Source organism: Coffea arabica, chromosome 1c, assembly GCF_036785885.1.
Source record: "Coffea arabica cultivar ET-39 chromosome 1c, Coffea Arabica ET-39 HiFi, whole genome shotgun sequence".
Taxonomy (NCBI): Eukaryota; Viridiplantae; Streptophyta; class Magnoliopsida; order Gentianales; family Rubiaceae; genus Coffea; species Coffea arabica.
Genome location: NC_092310.1, coordinates 51,106,816 through 51,117,393, shown reverse-complemented (window position 1 = coordinate 51,117,393; position 10,578 = coordinate 51,106,816). Strand labels below are relative to the sequence as shown.

At 38.0% G+C, this 10,578-nt stretch overlaps 1 protein-coding gene across 1 annotated transcript; it reads right to left on the bottom strand.

The window, feature by feature from the left end:
• Window positions 1-2,703: 2,703 nt before the first annotated feature.
• On the bottom strand, window positions 2,704-10,215 carry LOC113726868 (nucleobase-ascorbate transporter 12-like). The gene is made up of 10 exons (XM_072076231.1): window positions 9,418-10,215; window positions 8,760-8,857; window positions 8,482-8,652; window positions 7,543-7,643; window positions 6,654-6,789; window positions 6,459-6,509; window positions 6,074-6,361; window positions 4,665-4,899; window positions 3,609-3,895; window positions 2,704-3,471 (listed from the first exon to the last, which is right to left on the bottom strand). The coding sequence occupies exons 1-10, from the start codon at window positions 9,974-9,976 to the stop codon at window positions 3,250-3,252; spliced, it is 2,148 nt and encodes a 715-aa protein (XP_071932332.1). The 5' UTR covers window positions 9,977-10,215; the 3' UTR covers window positions 2,704-3,249.
• Window positions 10,216-10,578: the final 363 nt, after the last annotated feature.

The following is a 10,578-nucleotide window of genomic DNA, read 5'->3' as shown; positions in this document are numbered from 1 at the left end:
AGACACATTTTTTTTTAGGGTTTCCCTCACATACATAATTAGCGAGGGATAGAAATATTCATTTTGTGAAATGTGAGGGATGGAGAAATTCATTTTGTGAAATGTGAGGGATGAAAAAAATCATTTTATAAAATGTGAGGGACACAAAAATTTGTTTTACAAAATGTGGAGGACTATAGATCAAATTATGTAAAATATAATTTGACAAATTTACCCTTCAAAAATGATCACGTGCCCTGCACACAATGGATTCCGGCTAAAAAATGATCGGAAACCTAGTTAAGGACTAAATTTGACCGATGTGAATATGTAAGGGACATAAAATTACACTTTTAAAAGTGAGGGACGAAAAAAGTCATTTTACAAAATATGAGGGACGTTTTGGACGATTTTCCCTAAATAAATTTTTACTAATAAATCACTAACCCAACAAGACTAATTACCAGCGTCATTTGTCAATTTGGAAATGGGGTTCTTGCTGGCAAATGGCAACATCAAATTTGTTGGTTTCTTTAATCTGAGTAAAATGAGCCCTCTGTTTGCCTTTTAGTCTTTCGAGTCTAACCTTCATATTCCAAATTCTAGTGAATACAAAAACTCTTACTACTATATATATATATATATATATAGCGTACGTTCTTTCATTTAAACTCCAGCAATTTAACAAATTCCGACAAAGCATTCGAGTCGAAGAAAAAGTGCACGCGTATTTGTTCATGTACACACCACACAAGTTAATAGTCATAGTTAGTGGTCTAATGGTTACTCGTGCTCAATGCTGGCCTAAAAGCGGTGTGGTTGCTGGCCAATGGCTGCTCCCATGCCTCGAGGAGCCCCTCAATTCATCCTTTGTCCTCTGCAATTACGCATAAAACTTCCCGGCCACCGACCCTCTCCTCAGTCCTCACGAGTCCGTCAGGACCGCAGACTAAAATCCAAACCTATGACAAGTGACAATTGGAGGGGTGGCGGGGCATCGTGTGAAGTGAAATGAAAGCACTGGGGCCATATGTTAGAATAGACTCTCAGAAAAATTTAAGTCCCGTATAAGGAGTTATAACTTTATCAGCTAATTGATAAGCAGTGGTTTTGTTACCTTCTTGTATCTGTGCTGCCCTCCATCTGTCATTTTGGGTGATTGAACTTAATGCTTTTCATTATACTGTGCGGTTGAATTTTTCTTTTGGGGGTGCTTAATTCTACCACAAAAAGGAAAAGAAAGGAAAAAATTTTTTCCCATGAAGGGTAATTGTGATCAGATGTCCACGAGACAAGTTAGAATAGCTAGCATAGATCTTTCTATGCTATTTCCTAGCAAATGCAGAACTAGGCCCGTAAACGAATCGAGCCAGTCGCATAGATCTTTCTATGCTATTTCCTAGCAAATGCAAAACTAGGGCTGCAAATTAATCGAGCCGCTCGCGAGTCGAGCTCGATCAATATCGAGCTCGAACTCAAGCTCAAACTATTAAACTCGGCTCGCGAGCTCGAGTATATATATATATATATATAATATTTTTTATTTTTATTTATTTTAAGTATATATATTTTTTATTTTTTTATTTTAATAGTAAAATTACATATATATCCTTAATATTTTATTATTTATTTAAAAAATATTTTTATTTATTTTTTTAAAAATAAAATAATTATTTTTTATTTTTTTCGAACTCGAGTTTTAAATTGCCGGCTCATCGAGCTCGAGTTTGAGGTTGGTAAAATTTAATCGAGACTCGATTCGATTAGCCCAAAATTCGACTCGACTCGACTCGTTTGCAGCCCTATGCAGAACCCACAAAATATATATATGGAGGAAGACTCCACGCTAACTTACTCTGCAAATGTGCAGAAAGCTGACCGACATTCAGCCAGTTTTACCCTTTTCCATTGGGCGGCATTGTTTGGACAGAGTAATCAATCGAAATAATTACTGTAATACTTTTTCTAATATGGTACACATGAAATATGTTTGGACAGATATGATGTAGAGTTTTTGGATGAGAAAAGAATGAGTTTGACAATGTTGAAAGAAGAGGTTCATGGTTTTTCAGCTTAAGGAAGTTGAGTGGCATCCGGAAAAGAAAGAAGCATGTAAATTCATAATTATCTGTCAATGGTGCAAGTTTAAAGCAAGCCCCCCTCCCACCACAACACAAAACTAAAAACACCAATCATAACCGACTTCTTCAAAACAGGGTGCCACACCCGTCAAATCTAGTCGAGGAATCTTTGGATTTCGAGCTTAAATAATGGCATCCTAACAATCAATTGACGACAGAAATATCCCCAAAAAAAGAAAAAGAAAAAAAAAAGAGTGACATATAACAAAAGAAAATGCATTTGGAGACCAATAAGAAAAACTTTGAATCATGACAGATTCCCTTGGTTTGAGGCGGCCCATAAGTTGCTTGAAAATCCACAAACATTGGGTCGGGCAGGATTGCGGTTTTCATAGTTCTTGGACTCTAGTATCTGGTGTAGGCCAACTTCGCATTTGGATTTCAAAGACGCTCCCAATCCCGTTCAAGGGAATAGGCTGTAGGGAAAGTAAATTTATTATTGTATAAATAAATTTTATATACACTCACAATATACATATATTATCACGATGAATTTAAAGTATGCATCATACATCTAATAATAAAAATATACTTACTACCAGTGTACAAAAAGATGATGAATAAAAGCAATCATCGAAGAGAGTGTAGCAAAAACATCTCTATACGTATATATACCCTTAGTCTTTACAACAAGTTTCTCATCAAAATACGAAATAAAAACACACAAGAAATTACACCGGCGCTTCAAGAAGCACTGCAGCTTATAAATTTTGAATTTCTCAAAAAAATAAAAAAGAATTAATTCAGCCCCCCGCGAAGCCAAAAAAGATTACATGCAAACTTTTTTATATAATGGATGAAGAAGTAAATTCTCATTGCTAGCTACTGTGCAAATGGAGAAGTCCATCCAAAGACCTTACCTCAAAATTACATACAGGGCTTTTACAACTTTAAATTACAACACAGATTCCTTCTGATCCTCCAATGTACACAAAATTAACTCTCTATCAGGCCACTAGTCCCAGAAAGCCCCATTTGCGCGTCGCTGCAAACTAAAAACTCTTCAATAGATCGCCATGCAAATTCGAGGAGCTTATATCAGAACATCAACCACACTCATCCAGAAATGGTGGCTACCAATGTGTGACAAAACTTGTAGCAAGGAGAGTAACATAGCATCATCCTCCTCCTACAGTCCAACCCACTTTACCCATCTGAAAACTCTCCCAACTCTAAATGGTAACTCGTAGTCTTTAGCTACAGCAGGTTCTCTTCTTGCAGTCTCAGCTTCGGACCACACATACACTCCACGTTCCTGCCGACTTCCAGGTACAGTATTGTCCAGAATTACAGCTACTAAGAATGCGATCACCATGGGAAGTGAAAGCAGCGTGTTCAGAAAGTAGTTTAACTGCAACATTCAAGTATAAAAAGCCTTCAAAACAAAATATTAAATGATGGAAAGCCGAAAAACTGTAATATTAGAAAAAAGGAATATGTATTTGGGGTATATCAGGCAAACTTGCTAATAGCTACATGCATGCATACCCCTCCATATCCGGTGCGGATAGGACCATGAGAAGCCACAGCGTAGGGTAGAAGGTAACTTGGAACTGGTAAGTTGGTATTTGGAGAAATACCATACTGTTGGAAGTAAGCTGGCACTGAAAGGGAGAAAAACAATGACAAGCCCACTATGATTATGTTCCTCGAGCTTCCTGCCTCACTGTATCGTAAATTTGACAAGCCTAATGCAGTAAGCATTGCCCACATGAAGCACAAGAGAGCTGCAACCATGACTTCAGGAATTGATGCAATAAACCCACCTACTTTACCTGTCAACATAGCAAAGAGGATTTACAGTTATAACTTGGGTGGGTGAGACTTGAATCAATTTGAGGATCTCCTTTGAGTAAAAGAGGACATAGGCAGACGTAGCTAGTTCACAAGGTAAAAATTGGAGTCAACTAGCATACTGACAATGCATATACGCACACACACGCGCATACATATATGTATGTATGTATGTATGTGTATGTAGCATAAAGTATCCTGCTAATATAAGTGGGAAAAGCATTAAATTTTGACTGCTTGGAGGAGCAAAGGAAGTTTGGTCTTGACTACCATGTCTTAAAACTCCCACATAAACAACATTCTAGGGATCGGTCATCAGACAATAACACACAGAATCCATCAGAATTATAATCCAGTATAGGCATTAAAAGTTACAGATAAAATGATTGACCAAATTGCCACAATTAACGAATGGAAGCGTCCCAAAGTTTATCTGATTGCATTGATGCTTTTCAGTGATTATTGGGGCCACTCAGAGGCCTTTCTCCCAACACACATGATACATTAGTTTTAGTACACACAAACAAACAACCTTTGACATCTTAAGCATTATGAGATTCACTTAAACTTCCAAACAGAGCCCACAACCACCAGATATAATCCAAGCAGTAACCTCGCATCAGCTGAGTCCTATCTTCTAAAACACCTTGAACTAATGTTCTAAACATAGTTGTCCATGGTGGCAATACATTCCCACCATTATTGCCATGCTCTTGCACATATATTAAGCAAAAGTGCGAAAACACATACCTATGAGGGAAAGGACAATTAAAACACCTGCACCCAACTGAACTGCTCTTCGACTGCCCATCTTTGTGACAGCAATTGTGTGCACATTTTCAGTCAAGGTGGTTGAGCCAGTCCCAGTTCCCCATAGACCAGCCAATAGACTAGTTAGGCCTTCAAGACCAATTCCTCGACTTAAAACACCAGGTGTTGGAGGTCGGGATGCCACCAACAAGGATGATGCATGATATGACCCAACCTAAAAACATAAATGTGCTATTGGAAATCAAATTGAGTCCAAGACTTGAACATCATAAAATCAAGTTCTATTCAGCATAGCGCAACAAGGACAATAAAATTTGTTGCCTATTCACCAGCTTAAGAAAGTTCTATCTCATCAGGGTAACAAACTTGAGATACTTAGCTTATATAGACTAGAAAATCCAATCAAAAGCCTCAAAAGACCCAAGTCAGGGGAAAAAAATCAATGTAAACTCACAAGTAACTAAATTTTCATAAAAGATGCATGAATTTCAATCGTAATTTTCTTTTACCAAGCCTATTTTGAAGATTCCCTTCATCTATTTTAATATTATTTTCTATTGCCATCAATAACAGCTCTTTCAATATTCTAGCATCATGCTTAAAAAGGAAATACACAAATTACTTTAAAAAAATGTTGCCCAGTAAATTGGTTCTGTATTGCTCAATTAAGTCAAAATCAGCCAATACTTGTGATAGTCAAAGAATCGGGTTTAGCATGCAGAATGGAAGATTTTCACATCTTAAGGCCAGCAACTCCAGAACCAAAGCCACGATTTTAGAACAGATGTTGGAATTCCAGATATTGAACGTCATTGTTTGCAGTTACAAAATCAGACACATCCCAGATATTGTCTAAATTAACAACAGAGATAGGACACCAAAAACTAATTCATCAATTCCCATCACTTAACAGAATTACTACCATTTGCAAAAAATTAAGACCGTGTCTTCTATTGAACTTCAAATCTTCCTGGTCGGTAATGTTTGCAATTACAATTACTGGATGAGCATATACATCCAATGCACATAACCATCCTTTCATTTACAAGGCCTTAGCAATATAATAGGATTTTAGCACAAGGCACTAATGCTCCAAAGCCACATACATAGCTTTAGTACCAATAGAACATTGTCCACCCCCACCACCACCCCCCCCCAAAAAAAAAAAGAATAGAGGCTGTCTTGTAAATCAAGGAAAGTTGACAGGACCAAGAAATCTAAAACTTAACCCGTGTTAAACTGTGCAATATATATCTGTAAGATTGTGTATTTACGTTAGCAGCAAAAGTTAAACGACAGACTAAGAATGTCCATAGAAACATAACCCAGAAAGAAACAAGGGTAAAATGTACATGAATATAAGATAGCAGGAAACAGGGAAGACCCACCGAATCCACTGATGTGATAATGGACACCACACACATCACAAGAGCCATTTTCCAGTGAAACACAGGTGTACCCCACTGCAATGGGTAAGGAAATCTAAACCATGGAGAAGAATTTAGTGCATGAGATGTATCAACTCGACAGTGCTTCACTCTAGAAATATGCTTTCTGCAGTGGTCTGATATTATGTTCGAGGCTGGTATATTCGCATCACAACCTTTGTAGCTATATACTCCAGCTTCAGTCAGAAGGAAAGCCAAGGCCCATGTAATCGCCAGGCCCAAAGGTACCTGTACACATATTTAGGTTAAATGTGCAAAAGACTAGACAAAGTACATAAATGACAGCAAAAGTCCAATAAAGAAAAAAATTAAAGCTTCCACTTACTGCATATATTAGAAATATCCGATGACCCAAAACAGATATTTTACGAAGGTACTGCAGTACAAGAGAGAGACAATGAAATTGACAAAGTGAGACAGGATAAGGGAACCAAGAGGTAACAGCAACAAGATAAAGTTGTAATATAATGTAAAATGGACAAGAGAGGAAAAAAAATCAATTGGTGGCAGATAAACTTACAAGAGAAAAAATAACAACTAACAATATCTGCACAGCACCAATCTCAAGACAAGTACCAACTCGTGGGAAACCATAACTGTAGAACGAAAGTCCAACAGCAGCAATGGTAGGGGCGACAACCACTGGATTAATGAATCTGAAGAAGGTCAAATGTGGATAAGCATGTTAATCAAGCCCAGAAGAATATAGGTACTACTTGGGTAAACTTAGCTTTATACATGTATGTGATTAGCTTTATACATGTTGCAGACTCTAAATGTCCAGAATTTCGTTTTTGTAGAATACAACAAGTTTTGGTCACAATGCAGTGGAATCTTCCTATATCAACCCTTTAACATCTGTCCAGGCATAACATTGTTGTGATAATTATCAAACCTGTAGTATTTAATGTAACTAATTAAAAAAAAAACAAAAAAAAAAATCTATGTAGGTATGTGCTTGTAGGAATATGACAGTTTATATGTTGTAACGTGCAGAGCAATATATTTGTATCTAGTAATCTGGGAATCTTAAGCTTATGTTCTTAAACAACTATAGGACCCCTTGGCATTTTATTTCCCCTTCTAATAAGAAACAAATCCTTGGATATGGCAAAAGTAACAATAAAAATAACATTGGAATTGTTATTTCTATATGTGCAAGAAGTTTATTTCATACAGCACAATTCAACCATTTTGGAGTTGAAAACATAAGCAAAAGAGTCAACAGCATCCTTAGTATAGCCAATTACACATGCCAACTACTAACATCTAGCATTGTTAAGGCATCAGAAGCACAGCAATAGGACATTTAACAACTGCACTCCTGACGAATCAAGCTTTTCTCAACTCATTGAAACAATGATTAATAGGAAATTCATTCCTGATAAGATGCAGTAATAATATCCTACCTCAATAATAATGACATCAGACCACTATATCCCAGGATGGTTTGGAAAGCTGAACCAATGATTATAGCCCCCTGTAGTTCTTTCATAATATGCTTGAAATTCTGAAGCATAAGAATTAGAACTCAATAAGAAATGTTATTAATTACCAAAGACAAAACATACAATTTCATGATACATTTTCATTGAAGGCCTGACTGGTCTATCAGGAAGAGGATTGAAGAGAAAATTAACTTTTAGTTGGAAAAACAATAAGAAAGCATTTCCCTATTCCATCCTCCTAAAACGTACCAACATACTACAAAATCCAAACTGCTAGTGGGTTCATCTGCTCAACAGCTCATTACACTGTTCATGACTGATGCAAGTAGCAGCATAATTCAACTGGAGATCAGTAAAAGCAAGCTAGACTATTATCAACATGCAGGCACAACATTCAAGCTCCCCAGCTGATTCTTAGCAATCAGGTGCAATATTATTTCAAAGATAATCTTGTATGCACTATCAGCATATAAATATTTTTAATGAAGAGGGCCTAGGTCTTCATCCCATGTGCATTAAGATCTAATTTGAATTTAAGAAGTGCTTTTCTTCAGCATCTAAACCTACAAGTGTGAAGATTAATTTAATCTGACAGTTTACAGAAGATCAATCATTATTTTAATTAGCCTTTGACAAGCCAGTCCACAGCTTTAGGGCCTATTCTCCTGAACTAGCAGAAGTACTGTCATCGATCTACATAACATGAGGCACCAGCTTTATCTCTGTTATTTGGGAACAACACTCTAGTTTTTTTTCAGGAAATCAATGTCTATGCGTATCAAAATCTAACCGAAGAACAAGAACTAGGGCTGAAATTTTTTTTTTATGGTTTAATAAGGAAAAAAAATTTATGTACAAGCAGGTGTACTTTATAAGTCTAATAGAGAAGTTGAGATATACATTCCCATTCAGCCGCAAAAACTCAGGGGAGTTTATTATTGCTAGAGCTGGAGCAAGATAAACAAAAGATGGACCCTGTATTAGGGGCAGCCTTGATCCAAAGGCTGTATGTAGAAGTGTCGTCAGCCCTGAAATGAAGAGCACAGTGGAAACCACGTTTGCTGTATCCTCCTGCACCAGTTACTTCATTAAGTTCAACATAATGTGATGAACATAAAGCCAAAAAAAAGGCAGAATCTTTCCTAGATATCAAATAAAAAAAAATTACAAGTGCTCACATAGTTGCCGCCCATTGCTGGAACTATAACCAGAGGAATTAGTATCAGTGACCCCAACATTGAAAGATAGTGTTGAAATCCATATAGCCCGATAGGAACTGAAAGATACCAGATTCATACAATACTCAGCATTTTAGACTACAATCTCCAAGTACATATTCTTTTCAAAACTATATTGATAAGATAATCTTTTTCCACGCTTTAGCAATTCAAATTCGCAATAGTTTTATCAATGAAGCTTACTGTTTCATAGAATAACAACGATCAGCAGTGATAGCATTGACGTATTTTAAGGAAAAAATGAACAAAAATAAAAAATTTTCTGAACTACTATTACAAAATAAGCTAGCTATTGGAAAGCCAAAATTGGCTACAGTCAACAGACACTCACACAGAGACAAGCATAAAAACCCACTTACATATGTCTAAGTACAACAAAACCCTCACTAAAAAGTGCCAGGTTTCTACTTTAAAAATTAACAACTACACCAAATTCTCGCCATATTTAGAACAGACAGCTAAAACCCCTTTCACGTAAAACCCATTTCACTAACACAATAATAAAATATTAAATATTCAGCCAAACACCACATATCTGGATTATAATTTAAACAACTAGTAGTTACTATCCAACACTACTCGTCTATCAAAAGCTCACCAAGACCAGGTGAATCTCTAAGCTCATACTTCATATGTGATTGCTTTGAAATAAACCCATCATCTTCCACCACAGTCTGCGGCAACATATCCACCACCTCTTCATTCCGAGTCGCCCTCCGACTCCCCGCCCCCGTCCCCTGCGCCGTCTCCCCCCCACTCGCAGCCTGCCCATTGGGCCTCGAACCCTTGCCCGCCCCCGCCCCCGCACCCGCACCACCACCTCCATCAGAATCCCTCCTTTTCCTCACCACCTTATCCTTATCCTTCTGGTGACCGGGCTTTTCCGGCACAGGAGACAGCTCCCCATTTGACGTTGGAGTGGGCCGAACTCGGCCCGCTTCGAGATCGAGATTGGGTTCGGGCTCTTTAGGCTTCGGCTGCGGCTGAACAGAAATCGGACCGGAATCCGTGGCATTAGTCTCCCCCGAAAATTTAGGACGAAAACCGGTCCTTTTCGCCCAAGAGGAAGGCGGCATTGCGGGACCGGATTCTGGTGCAGCAGCGCCCGGCGGCCATGGACCGGGCCTGGGTCGCTTACTCGGGTCGGAGCTCGCCATTGGGTCCTCTAAACTTTCTAAACCACCATCTTCTATAAAAAATCAATAATTTAACCGGAATGCGGCTGCAAAATTTAGCAATCACAGAATAGCAGATCTGGTAAGAAATACGGGTTAGGGTTTTAAAGACAGAGATCTAAGCCACCAACAAGGTGGAGTTCAATGAAGCGAGTGCGTGTTGTGCGAGAGAGAGAGAGAGAGAGAGGTGTGCGTCACTGCTGTGGGAAATGTGTCTGAGAGGAGACCTGAGAGAGAGGGAGAGGGAGAGGGAGAGGGAGAAGGAGAGAGTTTAGTGCGTGTTGTGCGTGTTTTTTAGGACTGAGAGTGAGGAACCAGTAATAGTAGTAGTCGTAGTAGTAGTAGTGAGTAGTGTGGACTGATGTTGTAGTGAAAGAAGCGTAGCCGCGTTTGCTGGTGCAGGACACTAAAAGTTGGATGAGGTCAGCGCTTAAAAGTAATTAATTATGATAATAATCTCGAGGCCCGTTTTTCTAAGGAATTAAATTATTTTAATTAAGCATACATCAATCACTATGAGGAGGATTTATTCCTTTTTTCTTTTTAACGCAAGGATTTGTTTTTTCATCATTTGTGGTCCCTTT